This window comes from Macaca mulatta, chromosome 6, assembly GCF_049350105.2.
Source record: "Macaca mulatta isolate MMU2019108-1 chromosome 6, T2T-MMU8v2.0, whole genome shotgun sequence".
Taxonomy (NCBI): Eukaryota; Metazoa; Chordata; class Mammalia; order Primates; family Cercopithecidae; genus Macaca; species Macaca mulatta.
The window spans coordinates 128,229,281-128,249,150 of record NC_133411.1 but is presented as its reverse complement, the minus strand read 5'-3'; the positions used below and the strand labels follow the sequence as shown (position 1 = coordinate 128,249,150).

General features: G+C 38.3%; 1 protein-coding gene, 1 non-coding gene and 1 pseudogene across 6 annotated transcripts in view; 1 reads left to right on the top strand and 2 right to left on the bottom strand.

Annotated features, from left to right (window-relative positions):
• DMXL1 (Dmx like 1) overlaps nucleotides 1–19,870 on the bottom strand; it is a 174,990-nt gene that overhangs the window by 102,509 nt on the left and 52,611 nt on the right. For all 5 annotated transcript variants that reach the window (XM_001087590.5, XM_028849674.2, XM_078005121.1 and 2 more), the window contains 6 exons: nucleotides 16,817–17,029; nucleotides 12,588–12,841; nucleotides 11,795–12,479; nucleotides 11,584–11,705; nucleotides 1,732–1,821; nucleotides 1,021–1,123 (listed from right to left, as the gene is read on the bottom strand). In XM_001087590.5, the coding sequence (XP_001087590.3) occupies nucleotides 1,021–1,123; nucleotides 1,732–1,821; nucleotides 11,584–11,705; nucleotides 11,795–12,479; nucleotides 12,588–12,841; nucleotides 16,817–17,029 (1,467 nt within the window). The remainder of the gene's footprint in view (nucleotides 1–1,020; nucleotides 1,124–1,731; nucleotides 1,822–11,583; nucleotides 11,706–11,794; nucleotides 12,480–12,587; nucleotides 12,842–16,816; nucleotides 17,030–19,870) is intronic.
• Nucleotides 6,993–7,100, bottom strand: LOC114679066 (U6 spliceosomal RNA). The gene has a single exon (XR_003730754.1). It is a non-coding gene; the product is annotated as a U6 spliceosomal RNA (small nuclear RNA).
• LOC100424005 (septin-7-like) lies at nucleotides 17,794–19,323 on the top strand (annotated as a pseudogene).

The window sequence follows — 19,870 nt, the reverse complement described above, 5'->3', positions numbered from 1 at the left end:
GCAAGGGAGAGTAACTTCTTTTGAAAGTGTTAAAGAGACTTAAATTGTTAACAATATTAACATGTTCATTAATATTTTAATATGAAAAGAAAGGATATTTTTGTTTACACAATAAATAATCCTATGTCTTATGTCTGATATCTTTAATCCCCATTTTTAGCATATTTCCACCATGTTCAGAGTTAAAAAAACACATAAAGTGTATTTGCACAGCTCATTAATTCAGGGAAAACTGATAGAAGACTAAAAGCAATGGTAAGAAATTAGATGTCAACATAAAAGTGCAGAACTCTAAGGAGTACTTCTCATAAAAGAAGAAAAATGGAAAAGGTGGCAGAAAGACATGATGTACAAGAGGAGAAAAAATTCTGAACAAATGCAGAAGATATTTAACATTTGAATCTTGATAACTTCTTTGTGTAATGGGCATATACTGTCTAATTGATTTATAAGACTGTGATCCTCAAGAATGCCATTTTTGAGTTTGGTTTGGCTCTATAATCTCAAGTGATGACCAAGAGATTTTAGCTTTATTTTACTCGGTGTGCCTTCATGTAAAGTAATAATGTTGATGAGAGGAGTTTAACAACATTTTAAAACCTGTTTTACTATAAAAACATTAATTAAGACAATTAGTTTTTAAATTAAGGACTTTCTAGCTTGAAGTTTTAAGCTACTTCTTTAAATTATAAATTTTCAAAAGGCAGGAGGTCCATAATATCCAAATGGATGGGTAGGACCCCATCCATGCAAAAAGCTCTCACATGTTAATAATAAAGCATTTCTATTATGCAGTTTAAAAAACATAAAACCAAGATGCCCCTTTAATTTTGTTCATATTTCTTACCTGGTTAAGAATAAAAAGATACTCACATTTATGATAAATATTTAATAAACAAACTTACTCCAAACAATTTTTCCTTCAAACAGACAATGTGAAGCATTTCACCAATTCATCTTTATTAACTGCCTAACATACTGTACATAGTATTTCTCATTCCATAAACACTTCTTCCTTACCTGCATTAGATGAAATGCTGTCTTTGCCAAGGCTTTTCTTCTCAAGGTTATTCAAAATGAAGTCTTCTTGAAAAACATGAAGCAGTTGGGTTTTTCTCCCATGCTGAATATAAATACATATCAACGTAAGTTGACCTATGTGTTATTTACCTAATGCTAAATAACCAGAAAAATAATACTTCATAATGAGATATTTAAAGGCAGAATAAGATTCAAACGTTCAGCAGAATGTAAGTGTATGGAACCTCCATTAGATTAAACAGATGAATATAAAAATCTAGGTCAAGATCATTTGCTTTCATTACAACAAGTCTTTATAAGTAAGAAATAATATCCACCAGTTTTTATTTAGCCACAAATTGGAACCCAGTTTTCTTTCCAGTGATTTTCATAACCAAGGATGAGGAACCTAACACCACTTTATTAAATCTAATGGTAATATGATAATATTTTTATAATATGTTTGAGTCAAAGTTTGAAATTTATTTGGTTGTGAATATAGTAATGAGCATTATAATTTGTTTTCTAGTCTGAAGTCTAGAAAGTAAAATATACAATAGTATGTTATCTATTATATGATGAGTTAATTACTGAATCTACTTTACCTGTAAATATATAGCAAATTATCAAATTACATTAATATATAGATTTTATGCAAAATGATTTCATAAACTTTTTAAAATATACCTCCCCCCCAAAATTAATACTTACAAGTTTGGTAATGGGATCTAATGCAATAATGCATCCTGGCCTGGCTGTTGATTGTTGACTGACGATGTTAAAGACTTCACCAACATATTTCTGTTTTTTTAAAAAATTGATAATTTACTAAACAATTCATATGCAAATAAGAGTAACAAAATTTCAGGCGTAACAGATAAATAACAATAAAATTCAAGTGGGCTTAAATATAGCCCCTTTCAACTATAAAAATACTAGGTCTTCACTCTTTATAGGACGTAACATACAAATGAAAAAGCATTACAGCTCAGTTGGTACAGAGAAAAACAAAAGCAATGCTTGATAACCGTTAAGGGAAAAAAATTATATCAATAAATGTGAAAAACTGATTTCAATCTCCTGGAAATGTTCTAATAATTAGTGCTTTTTAAACATTAATTTTGAGGTAGGAAGGATAGAGCTAAAGAAACAAGATTGCATACTATTCAAGTATGCTGATTTCTTGAGCCATTCATGTCCTGACTGCATTAGTTAAGGTCACACTGCTAAATTCAGTGGTCTATTTTCAAATCTTTACAGTACTTGCTTTATCAGCAGCATCTGATCTTGGTAATCATTCCTTCTCCCTCCTTGAAATACTTTTCTCTTTTGCCTTCCATTATACGCCACATTCACCCTTGTATTTCCACCCTACTTTTAACAGAGCTTTCCAGCATTCAATCTTTAATTTTTTTTAACTTTCATTGTAGGTTTGGGAGTACGTGTGCAAGTGTGTTATACAGGTAAACTGATGTCACAGGGCTTTGTTGTACAGATTATTTCATCATCCAGGTACTAAGCCTACTACTCAACAGTTATTTTTTCTGGTCCTCTCCCTCCTCCCACCTTCCACCCTGAAGAAGTCCCCAGTGTCTGTTGTTTCATTCTTTGGGTTCATGAGTTCTCATCATTTAGCTCCCACTTCTAAGTGAGAACATGCAGTATCTGGTTTTCTACTCCTGTGTTAGTTTGCTAAGGATAATGGCCTCCTTAAAGAATGGCCTCCATAAAGAAGTTGCTTTATGAATGCCAGCTCCACCCATGTTCCTGCAAAATACATCATTTCATTCTTTTTTATGGCTGCACAGTATTCCATGGTGTATATGCACCACATTTTCTTTTTTTTTTTTTGAGACACAGTCTCGCTCTGTCGCCGAGGCTGGAGTGCAGTGGAGCGATCTCGGCTCACTGCAAGCTCTGCCTCCCGGGATCATGCCATTCTCCTGCCTCAGCCTCCCGAGTAGCTGGGACTACAGGTGCCTGCCACCACGCCCGGCTAATTTTTTGTACTTTTTTAGTAGAGATGCAGTTTCACCGTGTTAGCCAGGATGGTCTTGATCTCCTGACCTCGTGATCCACCCGCCTCGGCCTCCCAAAGTGCTGGGATTACAGGCCTGAGCCACCGCACCCAGCCACACCACATTTTCTTAATCCAATCTGTTACTCTTTGTCACTCTTGGGCATTTGGGTTGATTCTGTCTTTGCTATTGTGAATAATGCTGCAACGAATATTCGCATGCATGTGCCCTTATCACAGAATGATTTATATTCCTCTGGGTACATAGCCAGTAATGGAATTGCTCGGTTGAAAGGCAGTTCTGTTTTTAGCTCTTTGAGGAATCACAGTACTGCTTTCCACAATGGCTGAACTAATTTATACTCCCATCAACAGTGTGTAAGTGTTCCCTTTTCACTACAACCTCACCAGCATCTGTTTTTTTGTTTTTTGACTCTTTAATAATAGCCACTCTGACTGGTGTGAGATGGTGTCACACTGCGGTTTTTATTTGCATTTCTCTAATGATCAGTAATACTGAGTTTATCATATTTGTTGCCACATGTATATCTTCTTTTGAAAAGTGCGCATGTCCTTTATCCACTTTTTGATGGAGCTGTTTTTCTCTTGTAAACTTGTTTAAGTTCCTTATAGATGTTGGATATTCAGACCTTTCTCAGAGGCACAGGTTGCAAATATTTTCTCCTATTCTGTAGGTTGTCTACTTACTCTGTTATGATTGCTTTTGATGTCTTTGTCGTGAAATCACTGCCCATTCCCATGTCCAGAATGGTATTGCCTAGAATTGTCTTCCAGGGTTTTTAGAGTTTTAGGTTTTACATTTAAGTCTTTAATCCATCTTGAGTTGATTTCTGTATATGATACAAGGAAGGGATCCAGTTTCAATTTTCTGAATATGGCTAGCCAATTCTGCCAGCACCATTCATTAAATAGGGAATCCTTTCCCCATTGCTTTTGTCAGGTTTATCAAAGATCAGAGAGTTGTAGGTGTGTTATATCTGGATTCTCTATTGTGTTCCATTGTCAATGTGCCTGTTTTTGTATCACTACTCTGCTGTTTTGGTTACTGTATCCCTGTAGTATAGTTTGAAGTCAGGTAACACGATACCTCAAAGCTTTTTTTTTTTTTTTTTTTTTTAGGATTGCCTGGGCTACACACGCTCTTATTTTGGTTCCATATGACTTTAAAAATAGGTTTCTCTAGTTCTGTGAAGAATGTTGTTGGTAGTTTGATAGGAATAGCATTGAATCTGTACATTGTTTTGGGCAGTATGGCCATTGTAATGATACTGATTCTTCCTATCCATCAACATAGGATCTTTTTCTCATGTGTTTGTGTCTTATCTGATTTCTTTGAGCAGTGTTTTGTAATTCTTATTGTAGAGATCTTTCACCCCCCACGGATAGCTGTATTCCTATGTATTTTATTCTTTTTGTGGCAGTTGGGAATGGGACTGTCTTCCTGAATTGGTTCTCAGCTTAGCTGTTGTAGGCGTATAGGAATGCTAGTGATTTCTTGTATATTGATTTTTGCATCCTGAAACTTTACTGAAGCTGTTTATTAGATCTAGGAGCTTTTGGGCCAAGACATAGGGTTATCTAGATATAGAAACATGTCATGTACAAACAGTGATAGTTTTACTCCCTGTCTTCCTATTTAGATGCCCTTTATTCCTCTTTCCTGATTGCTCTGGCCAGCACTTCCAATAAAATGTTGAACAGGAGTGGTAAGAGAGGGAATCTTTGCCTTGTGTCAGTTTTCAAGGGGAATGCTTCCAGCTTTCGCCCATTCAGTATGATGTTGGCTGTGAGTTTGTCAAAGATGGCTCTTATTATTCTGAGGTATGTTTCTTCAACACCTAGTTTATTGAGAGTTTTTAACATGAAGGAATGCCGAATTTTATCAAAAGCCTTTTCTGCATCTATCGAAATAATTATGTGTTTTTTTGTCTGCAGTTCTCCTTATGTGATAAATCACATTTAATTTTCGTATGCTGAACAAAACTTGCATCCTGGGAATTAAGCCTACTTGATCATTGTGAATTAGCTTTCTGATGTGCTGCTGGATTTGGTTTGCTAGTATTTTGTCAAGGATTTTTGCATTGATATTCATAGAGAATACTGGGCTTTCTTTTTGTGTGTCTGCCAGGTTTTGGTATCAGGATAATGCTGACCTCAAAAAATTAGTTGGGGAGGAGTCCCTCCTCCTCATTTTTTTGGAATAGTTTCAGTAGGAATGGTACCAGCTCTTCTTTGTGCATCTGGTGGAATTCAGCTATGAATCCCTCAGACCTTGGGTTTTTCGGTTGGTAGGCTATTTATTACTGATTCAATTTTGGAGCTCGTATTGGTCAGTTTGGGGAATCAATTTCTTTCTGGTTCAGTCTTAGGAGGGGGTATGTGTCCAGGAATTTATCCATCCCTTGTAGGTTTTGTAGTCTGTGTCCATACAGGTGTTTGTAGTAGTTTCTGATTATTGTTTTTATTTCTGTAGAGTCAGTGGTAACATCCCCTTGGTAATTTCTAATTGGGTTTATTTGGATTTTCTCTTAGTTAGAAATGTATCTGTCTTATTAATTTTTTTCAAGAAACCAATTCCTGGAATTGTAGATCTTTTGAATGGTATTTTGTGTTTCAATTTCCTTCAGTTCATCTCTGATTTTGATGATTTCTTATCTTCTGCTACCTGTGGGGTTGATTTGTTTTTCCTTCTCTAATTCTTTCAGTTGTGACGTTAGGTTATTAATTTGTGATCTTTCTGACTTATTGATGTGGGAATTTAGTACTATAAATTTCCCTCTTGACACTGCCTTAGCTGTGTCCCAGAGATTCTGGCATGTTGTATCTTCATTCTCATTACTTTCAAAGAACTTCTTGGTTTCTGCCTTAATTTCACAGTTTACCCAAAAGTCATTCAGGAGCATGTTTTTAATATCCATGTAATTGCCTGGTTTAAGCTATTTTTTAAATCCTGACTTCTATTTTTATTGTACTGTGGTCCAACGGTGTGTTTCATATGATTTGGGTTCTTCTGCATTTGCTGAGGATTGTTTTATGTCCAATTATGTGGTCCAATTTAGAGTATGTGCCATGTGGCAATGAGAGGAATATCTATTCTGTTGTTTTGGGTGGACAGTTCTGCAGCAGTCTGTCAGATACATTTGGTCCAATGTTGAGTTCAGGTCCTGAATATCTGTTAATTTTCTGCCTACATGATCTAATACTGACAGTGAAGTATTGAAGTCTCCCACTATTATTATGTGGGAGTCTATGTCTCTTTGTAGGTTTCTAAGAAGTTGCTTTATGAATCTGGGTGTTCCTGTGTTGGTTGTATGTATATTTACCATAGTTAGGTCTTCTTGTTGAATTGAACCCTTTACCATTGTGTAATGCCTTTGTCTTTTTTAAATCTTTGTTGGTTTACAGTCTGGTTTGCCTGAAATCAGGATGGCAACCTGGCTTTTTTCTGATTTCCATTTACTTGGTAGATTTTTCTCCATCCCTTTATTTTGAGCCTATGGGTGTCATTACATGTGAGATGGGTCTCTTGAAGACCACATACCACTGTTTTTTTAAATCCAGTTTGCCACTCTATACCGTGTATGTGAGGCATTAAGCCTGTTTACATTCAAGGTTAGCACTGATATGTGTGGATCTGATTGTGTTATTGTATTGTTAGCTGGTTATTATGCTGGCTTGTTTGTGTGGTTGCTTTATAGTGTTACTGGTCTGTGTATTTAAGCGTGCTTTTTATCAGGTGGTAGTGATCTTTCCATTCAATATTTACTACTCCCTTCAAGACCTCTTGTAAGGCAGACTCCCTCAAAATTTGTTTATCTAAAAAGGGTCTTATTTCTTCTCACTTAGGAAGCTTAGTTTGGCTGGATATGAAATTCTTGGTTGAAGACTTTTTTTTCTTTAACAATGTTGAATATAGGTCCCCAGTCTCTTCTGGAGAAATATGGAACACTTCACAAATTTGCATGTCATCCTTGCCCAGGAGCCATGCTCATCTTCTCTGTATTATTCCAATTTTAGTATATGGTGCTGCTCAAGTGAGCACACATTCAATCTATCACTTCTTAAGATGGTGTCTCTCTCTGTTGTCCAAGGCTGGAGTGCAGTGGTGTGATCTTGGCTCACTGCAACCTCTGCCTCCCAGGTTCAAGCGATTCTCCTGCCTCAGCCTCCCGGGTAGCTGAGACTATAGGTTCCTGCCACCACATCTGGTTAATTTTTATATATTTAATAGATGGGGCTTCACCATGTTGGCCAACCTGGTCTCAAACTTCTGACCTCAAGTGATCCGCCTGCCTCGGCCTCCAAAACGGCTGGGACTACAGGCACGAGCCATCGCTCCTCCTCGCCTTTTCTAACTATAGTCTCACCCTTGACAATCTTACCGACTTCCACAACTTTAAATTTATATGCTGACAACTATTGCATATCTTCAGGCCAGACCTTCCTCTGAACTCCAGATACTAACCTACTATGTCTTTTGGCTGTCAAACAAGCATCTCAAAATCAACATGATTAAAGCCAGGCTCTTGAATTTCCCTGTCCCTCAAAACCTGTTACTTCTACATTCTTCCACATCTCAATTTACAGCAATTCTATTCTTCCTAATATTCAACAATGAACCTTGGGAGTCCTCTTTTTTTCTCACACACATACCATATCCAGTTCATTCATAGCTATTCAATGTTCTAAACATCATCTTGAATTTGGCCATTCTTATCATCTCTGCCGTTACCACTAGCTACATTCTAAGCTCCTTTTTTCCCTCTCCTAGACTACTGTAATTGGTTCCTAAATTGGTCTCTTTAGATCTACTTCTGCATCCCATGGCTAATCTATATAGCCACCAGAGGAATCATTTAAAACTTAAATCATTTCATACCTCTTCTGTGGTTTCCATGTTATTCAGAGTAAAAGCTGAAGTAACCACAATGGCCTATCAGCCTTCATATGACCTGGCCAGGCTAACTTTCTGACTTTATCCCTGACTATTTTCCACCTCACATGCTCTTCTCTAGCCACGGTGGCCTTATTGCTGTTCCTTTACATACTGTATGGGTCTGTCTTCACACTGCTATAAATAAATACTTGAGACTGGGTAATTTATAAATAAAAGTTTAACGGACTCATAGGTATACATGGCAGGGGAGGCCTCAGGAAACTTACAATCATGGTGGAAGGTGAAGGAGAAGTAAGACCTTCTTCACAAGGTGGCAGGAAAGAAACCACGCAGGGGAAACTGCCACTTTTAAAACCATCAGATCTTGTGTGAACTTGCTCACTATCAGGCAAACAGCATGAGGGAAACGGCCCCCATGTTCCAATCACCTCCCACCAGGTGCCTCCCTTGACACGTGCAATTACAATTCGAGATGAGATTTGGGTGAGCACATAGCAATAAACCATATCAATTCACACAAGCCCCTCCCAAATCCCCTTTTCACATTCCAAAACCAATCATGCCTTCCCAATAGTCCCCCAAAGTCTTAACTCCTTCCAGAATTAACCCAAAAGTCCAAGTCCAAAGTCTCATCTGAGACAAGGGAAGTCCCTTCTGCCTATGAGCCTGTAAAATCAAAAGCAAGTTGGTTACTTCCAAGATACAATGGGAGCACAGACACTGGGTAAATGTTCTGTTTCAAATAGGAGAAACTGGCCAAAACAAAGGGGCCATGGGCTCCATGCAAGTCTGAAACTTGGCCAGGCAGTCATTAAATCTTAAGCTCCAAAATCTCCTTTGACTACATGTCTTACATCTAGGGCACACTGACACACGGGTGGGTTCCCACGGCCTTGGGAAGCTCTGCCCCTGTGGCTCCTGCAGGGTACAATGCCTGTGGCTGCTTTCATGGGCTAGTGTTGAGTGCTTAATGGCTTTTCCAGGCACATGGTGCAAGCTGTCAGTGGATCTACCTTTTTGGGGTCTGGAGGATGATGGCCCTCTTCTCCCAGTTCCATGAGGCAGGCCCCAGTAGAATTTTGTGGGACACTCCAACTCCACATTCTCCTTCTGCATTGCCCTAGTAGAAGTTCTCCATGAGGGCTTTGCCTCTGCTGCAGACCTCTGCCTGAACATGCAGCTGTTTCCACACATCCTCTGAAACCTAGGTGGTTGCTGCCAAGCCTCAACTCTCATCTTCTGCTCACCCACAGGCCCAACACCATGTGGAAGCCACCAAGGCTTAGGGCTTGCGCTCTCTGAAGCAAAAGCCCGAGCTGTACCATGGCCCCTTTTAGCCATGGCTGGAGCTAGAGCAGCTGGGAGGCAAGGCACTGAATCCCAAGGCTGCACAGAGCAGCTGGGTCCTGGGCCTGACCCATGAAACCATTTTCCCTCCTAGGCCTCTGGACTTCTGATGGGAGGGGCTGCCATGAAGATCTTTGACATGCCCCAGAGACATTTTCCCCATTGTCTTGGCTATTAACATTCAGATCCTGGTTACTTATGCAAATTTCTATAGCCCTTGAATTCTTCTCCAGAAATGGGTTTTTCTTTTCTACCACAGGGTCAGGCTGCATATTTTCTAAACCTTTATGCTCTGCTTCCCTTTTAAACGTAAGTTAACATAAATTTCAATTTCAAGCCATCTCTTTATAAACACATATAACTGAATGCATTCAGAATAAGCCAGGTGATCTCTTGAACGCTTTGCTGCTTAGAAGTTTCTTCTGCCAGATAACCTAAGTCATCTCTCTCAAGTTCAAAGTTCCACAGATCTCTAGAGCTGGGCCAAAATGCCACCAGTCTCTTTGCTAAAGCATAACATGAGTGATCTTTGCTCCAGATCCCAGTAAGTTCCTCATCTCCATCAGAGACCACCTCAGCCAGGACTTCATTGTCCATATCACGATCAGCATTTTGGTCAAAGTCATTCAACATGTCTCTAGGAAGTTCCAAACTTCCCCACATCTTCCTGTCTTCTTCTGAGCCCTCCAAACTATTCCAACTTCTGCCTGTTACCCAGTTGCAACGTCGCTTCCACATTTTTGCGTTATCCTTATAGCAGTGCCCCATTCCTGGTACCAATTATCTGTATTAGGCTGTTTTCACACTCTACAAAGAAATACCTCAGACTGGGTAATTTATAAATCAGTTTAATTGATTCACAATTCTACACAGCTCAGGAGGCCTCAGGACTCACAATCATGGCAGAAGGCAAAGGAGAAGCAAGCACCTTCTTCACAGGTATCAGGAGAGAGCACACGCGCAGGGGAAACTGCAACTTTTAAAACCATCAGATCTTGTGAGAACTCCCTCACTATCATGAGAACAGAATGGGAGAATTGCCCCCATGATCCAATCACCTCCCACCCAGGTCCCTCCCTCAACATGTGGGGATTATAATTGAAGATGAGATTTGGGTGGGACACAGAGCCAAACCATATCACATACCAAACATGCTGTGGCCTCGGGATCTCCGAACTAGCTGTCCCTTTTCCCAAATCACTCTCCCTTTAACAAATACCTACATATCTAGTTCCCACATCTTCAGATCTTTACTCAAATGGTACTTCTTCTGTGAAATTTTCCCTGATCAGCAACTTCCCTGGCAATCCCTAATTCTTCTGCAACACTGTTTCTCTCCATAGTATTTTTTAATTAATATATTTTTATCTGTTTTCTTCCTATCTCCCTTCACCAGAATATAAGCTCTACAATACAAATTTTTACTGTTTTCTTCACATCTAAATTCCCATTACTTAAAAATGCCTGATAAATAGAAGACACCCCCCCCCAAATATATACATTTCTACTGTAACACCATATACATGTTTTGGAAAACCTTGTGTTCTGCAAAGTTATGCATTAAAATTAACTTACAGAAAAAAACAGGATTGGAACAGATCACTGACATTTATGCAACTTTGTAAGCCAAGCATTAACAAATACATTAATTGGCAGTCAGGGAGATGGCTTGAATCTCCTAAATAGAAAGCTTGGTACAGCTGAAGGCTACCTCTGGAGATACCAAAAGAAAAATTGTCAAAACCAGAAAAGTGGAAATGCTTGCTTGTTGGATGTTCCAAGACAATGCAGTTAGAAGGTTGTTATTAGGTGGGTATGAGAACAAATGTGGCCTGTCATAAGGCAAAAGCCTTGCAATAATACTGAAAGAACTCTTGTCTGAATCGTAACCAAGCTAAGGGCTCTTTCTTTTCATGCTTAAGATAAAAATTCTATTCCTGTTGTTCCAGCTCCTCTGGCCTACAAAATAATTGCAGATGGGCCGATATAACTTCTACATTATACCGTCAGTAGTCCTCATTTATCTACGAGCAAAGAAGTGTTACAGAAACATATTTTAGGAGACCAGACTCTACTTTCTTTCAAAGAGTGAAAGAAATGGTTTCCTTTTAAAGGAGCTTAGAATCATTGTAAGAGTACAATACAAATGTGAAAAAATAAAACAAAGATACAAATGCTTATTACAAATTATAGGTCACAATTCTAGAACATACCCCAAAAATATAAAATATCTAAAAACATAACATTATATACTTAAGCTGTTTTAAAAGACATTACTTACAGAAATTTCAGGGTTAGAAAGCTCAGATAAAAGTTTCTTAGCATCAATAACTGCTTCATATAATCTCAGATATTGTCCATCACTGGCTACAAAGCATGCACTAGGAGAGTTGCAGTATGCACCTAGAAAGTATTTACAAATATTAAAATTTCACCCTTTAATGATAATGTCAGCAAATCTAAATTACTGAAATAAAAACCAGAATACTTACCCAGACAATAACTGGGTATAAGAGTGGGCAGCCATGCCACATTGGAAAAGGCAGAAACATGAAGAGAATTAATCCGGGCAAGCTCTGAAACTCCTCCAGAAAAAGACAATGGCCCAACTGGGTCAACCCTCCAAAGAATAAGCTCACTGTAAACTGCATTGGGATCCTGAAACGCCACATCAACAGTGCTTTTATTTTGTTGTGTCCAAGAGCATTCTTCAGTATTTAGAGCATCAAAAGGTTGCTTTGGGTTATCAACATCTGGTGTCCTTAATGCATTATGGTGTGATGTTGTCAGCAATAATGGTAATACTGAGTGGCAAGCTAAATCATTAAGATGAAAACGATGACCACAATATCTGGATTTGTGGGAAATACTGAGAACAGTAGAAAAAGCAGATTCCTCGGCAAAACTGACCAGCCACTGATTCAGAGAACCATCAGCGTGTTTTGAAATCATCATAACATTAGGAGTAAAAATACTTAATTTTAAACTATTAGATGATTTATTGTGACCGGAAGAAATAAGCATTGATGTGGAACGGGTGAGGCCAGAAGGTTTTTGTTTCCCTTGCTGAATAGCCAAGTCAACATTCTTGGTACAGGCATACATCATTATGCTTTTACAGAGAGAGTTTGCGTCACCTGTGGGGAAAGCTACTGGAATTCTGGAAACAAAGGACACCTAGAATTAAGAAAGCAAGTGTTAGAACATATAAAATTATATAAAGAGGTATCAGAAAACAGTACCCACATAAACAAGAAAGTAGCTCTCCAGAAATAATAGAAGTACCTGTACTTGACGAAACATACCAGGCTGGTATTCATCCAGCCAATCCACATGCCAAACTAGCAAAGAACCATCCATGGGATGAATACTAAATAGCATATCTGCATTTTTACTCCATTCAGACAGAAGTACTTCAATCTGATGATCAATGGCAGCTGATGATAATGACGTAAAACTTGAGTTTGGTACCATTTTATCACAGCCTAATTCCTTCTTTTCAGGATTTATTTTCAGATCATCAACACCATCATCCGTTTCTATAAGCAGAAGAGTTCATAAACCAAGTAAATACAATCAGGCTTTTACTGTAAATTAAGAATTACCAAGCTTCTGGATAGCTGAACACATGGAGGTCTCATGCCTAAGGAAAGCATGGAAGCTCCATACCCCTTCCACCATACCTTACCCTACACATCTCTTTATCTGTATCCTATGCAATATCCTTTATAATAAACTAGTAAAGGCAATGCTTAATGATAATGCTCCAGAGCATGCTTTGAGATCTAGTTTCTTATCTACTTTTGCCCTTGCACAGACAAAAGGAGAAAACTCGGGACTTTCAAAAAATAAAAGTATCATTTGTTGCTATAACACCTACCAAGTAGTTCAATTTAATCGCTTACCTTTGGTGGTGAGTTTCATAGCCAGCAGCAATGCCAGTATAGGACTAATTGTCAACCCAGAAAAGGAACTTGCTCCATTATTTGAACAACTGAGACAAGTTGTAGAAGTTTCTTTTTTTGTGAGACTCAGTCTTACTCTCGCCCAGGTTGGAATACAGTGGCGTGATCTCGGCTCACTGCAACCTCTGCTGCCTGGGTCTAAGCAATTCTGCCTCAACCTCCCAAGTAGCTGGGATTACAGGTGCCTGCCACTGTGCCCGGCTAATTCTTGTACTTTTTAGTAGAGATGGGGTTTCACCATCTTAGTCAAGCTGGTCTTGAACTCCTGACCTCATGACCACCTGCCTCGGCCTCCCAAAGTACTGGGATTACAGGCATGAGCAACCATGCCTGGCCAAGTTATGGAAGTTTCTTAATCTGACAGTGGTATATGTACTTTATCTTCATTATAACAACACAAAATCAATCCAGCAATCTATAGACAACAATACTACTTTTATTAACCATGTGCTCAAGAAGGGGCCTCTTTTGCCACCTTATAATAATAAAGAGCCTATAGATATAATTTATAACAAGATCAACTGTTATATATTCTGGTGTAGAGCCTTTTCTTATTTAGTGAGATCTGGGGATATCACCAGAATGGTTCAATCTATCACAGCCCCCAAAGAGTTAGTTCAGTCATCAAATATGAATGAGATTTTATTCAGTGGATCAACATCAAACTGGTACTTTGATCCACTTGAGCCATTAAGTACTGTACAATATGCCCAGATCCGCATAATGAAGAAGACTCTTTTTATTTTGAAGAAGTATATATTTTTCTTCAGATTATGTTTTATTTCTTTGCCTTGAGTGTGAGGAACATAAAATGCCTTAGTAAAAGTAATACAACTAGTACAAACACACACACAAATATCTTTATAAATAGATTCAAGATGAAAAACATAACAGCTTTCATATTAATAAGAAATGGGGTCTGCATTAAAAGTAACTTTGCTCCAGAATATAAGGTCACTGGAGTTCACTGAGTAATCAGTAGCCACACAGGACTCAGTCAGTGGATTATGGATTACTGATAGAAGACGTAGTATCAACTGGAAAATAAGTAAACTGGCTTCTCGATCCAGATGTTCTATATTTAACCACTCAGCTAACGTTTAGTAACACACACTACTTTTCTGGACCTCAGTTTTGCTCACGCTAAAAAGAGGGAATTGGAATTAGAACTGTAATTGGGACTGTGTTTTTTTTTTTTTTTTAAGGCGGAGTCTCGCTCTGTTGCCCAGGCTGGAGTGCAGGGGCGCAACCTTGGCTCAATGCAAGCTCCGCCTCCCAGGTTCACGCCATTCGCCTGCCTCAGCCTACCAATTAGCTGGGACTACAGGCGCCCAACACCACACCCGGCTAATTTTTTTGTATTTTTAGTAGAGACGGGGTTTCACCATGTTAGCCAGGATAGTCTCGATCTTCTGACCTCATGATCCACCCGCCTTGGCCTCCCAAAGTGCTGGGATTACAGGCGTGAACCACCGCGCCCAGCCGGGACTGAGTTTTTAAAATACATTATTTGAGTGTAATCTGTACTTTCTACAAAGTACCAAGTCTATCCAAATCTCAGTATGCTACACTAGTTATCCTCTAGGTGTACAGACTCGTAACTGGTATGGCATCTTAAAGAAACCATTTCAAGGGAATGCATTTATGGTGCCAATTTCCAGGTTTCCTTCAACACCTCAGTAATAAAAAATAAACTGTATATCAACTTATCAATACAGGTAAATATGTATAGTCTTTCCTCTTTCAAAAATCCCAGTCCCCTCACCCTCCCCCAATTGCTGGTTAGCAATATAGAGCCTTTCTCTGAAAAGACGTATTTTTTTAAAGTTTTGACTGTTTACCAGATTTAAAAAGTCAAGATATACAAATCAATTAGAAAAAAAAACTCAGCAGGAAATTAGATAAAGGGTATTAAAAGGCAAGTCACAGAAGGGCTAAAATATAATAAAAGATATTCTGCTTAATTTGCATCAAGAAAATGCAAAGTAAAACAAGTTGTCCATTGTCCCGTTATCAACTGGCAAAAAAAAAAAGTAATATAATGAAAACATCCAGTGTTGATAAGGATGTAAAGCATATATTTAGATACACTAAGAGGAAGTAAAAACTAGTAAAACATTCCTGGAGGGCAATTTGTCAGAAGTTATTGATATTTAAAATTGGTACACTCCCTGGAAATTCTACACCTAGAAATCAAGGTTATAGAAAAACTCACACAAAAATTAAAAAGACAAGTCATTGTACCTAGAATAATGAAAAACAATTTAAATCAATTTAAATGTCTATCAATAGAAGACCTATTAGACATTTTCCTTAGACATGGAATACTCAGCAACCATTAAATACAATGAAATGAAAAACTGCCCATTACTGACTGAATTAAAACAAAGTGCAGGCCAAGCGTGGTGTTTCACGCCTGTAATCCCAGCACTTTGGGAGGCCCTGGTGGGTGGATCACGTGAGGTCAGGAGTTTGAGACCAGCCTGGCCAACATGGTGAAATCCTGTCTCTACTAAAAATACAAAAATTAGCCGGGCGTGGTGGCGGGTGCCTGTAATCCCAGCTAATCAGGAGGCTGAGGCAGGAGAATTGTTTGAACCCAGGAGGTGGAGGCTGCAGTAAGCCAAGATTGCGCCACTGCACTACAGCCTGGGTGACAGAGCAAGACTCCATCTCGAAAAAACAAACAAAAACAAACAAAGTACAGAACATTATTTCTGTATAAAAATGAGCACCCACAGTACAACTTTTAAGAGTCTGTATTTAGATGTTTGTATGAGCATAAGAAAAGAATCAAACTGGAAGGATACTTATCAAACTTAACAATGTGGAAACTTTGTGTATACTTGTTCGATTTTTCTTCCCTAATGATCACGAACAATCTTGACATTAAAAGAAAACTTTAAAAAAAACCAAAACACATGGCTAGCTGCCCACCACAGTTTCTTACTTCCCATTTCTCAGTATATAAAGCCTATACAGTCAGGAACTACACGGGCCCTGTGACTAGTTCTTGTCAGCTGAATGACAGTGTAAGTGATATGTGTCAATCAAGGTAGCTGAGAAAACAGCTATGCTTTCTTTCTCTCTACCTCTCTCTCTATACCAACTGAAGGCCAAAGGCAGAGAAATTTAAGGTACTAGTTCCAATGCTTCTCAAACTTTAATGTACATACAAACCACCTGGAAATTTCATTAAATTGCAGATTCTGGTTTGGTGGGTCTGTGTGGACCTTGAGACACGCATTCTAACGAGCTCCTGGGTAACACCAATGCTGCCAGTCTACAAAGAGTCCTTTATAGAGGAAAGTCCTAAGGGCTAACAAAACCAGAAGAATGAGAAGCCCGAGTCCTTAAATAACCATGTGGAAGAAAGCCACCTGGAACAGAAATATCTACACTAGATTATTAAATGAGCTAGTCCATGTTTAGATCACGTCATTGCAATTTTGGAGTTTATTTCCTACAAGTAGCTAGTTTTACCCTAATACGAAAATGTCTGCTATTTTGAACAAAACTTTAAATTTTTCTTTCTTCTTAAAGTTTTACCTTCATCAGATTTTACATCTGCCTGATTAGAATCTTCTACACTGGCCTCAGAAGATGGTTGTTCAAAACTTTTTCTAAGTTGCTGTAAAAAAACTTCCATGGACAAAGTAAAATGCAGTTCTTTATTGTTTAGCCAGTGTACAACAAAAGGTCCAGTCTTCTCTTCATTTTCATTTAGACTCAGAGATGTAATAGATGGAAGAAGTGGAATGTCTGTAAGAGAAAAAAAGATTGTAAAATTAAAATTTTTACCTTCTAGCATATAAAACATCCATGTTTCATATTTTTATTACTATTACATTTATATTTTGTTTGCCTGAAAGTCTTTCTCTTTCACTTTTTAATTTATTTTGAGTTTTTTTTTTTGTTTTTTTTTTTTGAGACAGAGTCTCGCTCTGTTGTCAGGCTGGAGTGCACTGGCGTGATTTTGGCTCACTGCAAATTCCCTGGTTCAGGCCATTCTCCTGCCTCAGCTTCCTGAGTAGGTGGGATTACAGGCATGTGCCACCACGCCCAGCTAATTTTTGTATTTTTAGTAGAGACAGGGTTTCACCATGTTGGCCAGGATGGTCTTGATCTCCTGACCTCGTGATCCACCTGCCTCAGCCTCTCAAAGTGCTGGGATTACAAGCGTGAGCCACTGTGCCCGGCCTATTTTGAGATTTTTTAAAGACTATTTTTTAGAGTAGTTTTAAGTTCATAGCAAAATTCAAAGGTACAGCCATATTCCCCATCCTACATATGCACAGCCTCCCACATTATCAACATCCACTACTACATTTATTACAATTGATGAATCCACACTGACACATCACTATCACCCAAAGTCTATAGTTTACCTTAGGGTTCATTCTTGGTGCTGTACATTCTACAGGTCTGAATAAATTTATAATATTTATCTTTAAATCTCTGGAATACATTTTATTTAACCTCTAAATAAGATTTCCAGCTGGGGCTAGTCATGGAGTGGGGAGGAGATGCCAGTCAGCAAGAGATCCGCTGCTGAGGAGAGAAGCATCAACAGCAGCATCGTAGCTCAACAGAAGAACCCTGAAGACTATGTGGGATTTTTCCGATCTCCCAAATCAAATATCCAGAAAATCAGTGAAAAGAGGGTTGGAATTCATACTTATGGTAGTTGGTAAATCTGGATTCAGAAACTTTACACTAATCGACTCATTATTCCTCACAGATTTGTATTCTCCAGAGTATCCAGATCCTTCTCACACAATTAAAAAGATTGTGCAGGTGGAACTACACAAAGTTTTAATCAAAGAAGGTGGTGTTCAGTTGCTGCTCACAAGAGTTGATATCCTAGGATTTAGAGTTGCAATGGGTAATAGTAATTGTTGGTTACTGACTACACTGACAGGAAATTGAGGACCACCTAAATGGAGAATCATGATAAAACAGATGTCAGATGCCTGATAACAGGGTACAGTGTTGTTTATACTTCATTGCTCCTTCAGGACATGGACTTAAACAATTGGATACTAAGTTTATGAAGTTTTTGCTTGAAAAAGTGAGTATCATCCCACTTACTGCCAAAGCAGACATGCTGATACCAGAGAAACGTCAGTAGTTTAAAAACAGATAATGAAAGAAATCCATGAACATAAAATTAAATATATGAATTTCCAAAAACATAAGATGAAGAAAATAAACTTGTTAAAAAGATAAAGGACTGGCTGGGTGCAGTGCCTCATGTCTGTAATCCCAGCACTCTGGGAGGCCGGAGCAGGCAGATCACTTGAGGCCAGGGGTTCGAGATCAGCCTGGTCAACATGACGAAACCCCATCTCTACTAAAAATACAAAAATTAGCTGGGCATGGTGGCATGTGCCTGTAATCGTAGCTACTTGGGAGGCTGAGTCACAAGAATCACTTGAAGCCAGAGTGAGACTCTGTCTCCAAAAAAAAAAAAAAAGGAAAAAGGACTGTGTACCTCTTGCTGTGGTAGGCAGTAATACTACTATTGAAGTTAATGGCAAGAAAGTCAGAGGAAAGCAGTATCCTAGGGGTGTTGCTGATGTTGAATATGGTGAACACTGTAATTTTACAATTCAAAGGAGTATGTTGATAGGAACACACATACAAGACTTGAAAGATGTTCCTGATAATGCCCACAACGAAAACTACAGAAGCAAAAAATTGGCAGCTGACTTACAATGGAGTTGGTAACAACAAGAATAAAGGGCAGCTTACTAAGAGCCCTCTGGCAAAAACGGAAGAGGAAAGAAGAGAGCATGTAGCTAAAATGAAGAAGATGGAGACAGAGATGGAGAAGGTGTTCAAGAGAAGGTCAAAAAAAAAGTTCAAAAACTGAAGGACCATGAAACTGAGCTCCAACGGTGCCAAGAGCAAAAAGGAATTTAAGCACAGGGCAAATAATTAGAGGAAAAACGGTATCAGTTTGAGAATGAGAAAGCAAACTGAGAAGCTCAACTCAACAACATATTTTAGAACAGAACTCTTCAAGATCCCTGAAAAAGAACAATAGAAAGTGAAGATCTTTTAAATTCTCTACTGACCACCAGTTATGCATTAGTTGTCAATGCCAGCTTGGACATCAGTGTTAGATGAATCTGTCTAATCAATCTTCACCAGTTTTGTCTATAATGATGGATTTAACAGCCTGACAAAAATTTTTTTTTGTTATTGTTCTTGATGGAGGTTATGATGCCTTGAATTGTCCATGGTGTTGTGCACTTAGAAATAACAGCTCTAAGTACATTTCCTACATTTTCCTTTTTGTCTTTCATTGAACAGATATCCTCAATTTAATGCAAGAGAACATTTTGTTGTTATACATTCATGTCCTGGTGGTATGACTGTTGACAGGATATTCCAAAATAAAAGGATACTGCAAGATTTTCAATGAGGATAAATTGCCATAATATGACACAAACTGCTTTTTCGATAATTATAATACAAAGGTTCCATTCAATGAAGCATATACAATAATGTAATAAATACATATATTTATATTTTATTTTATTTTTGAGACATAGTTTCACTGTTGCTGTCTAGGCTGGAGTGCAACGGCGCAATCTC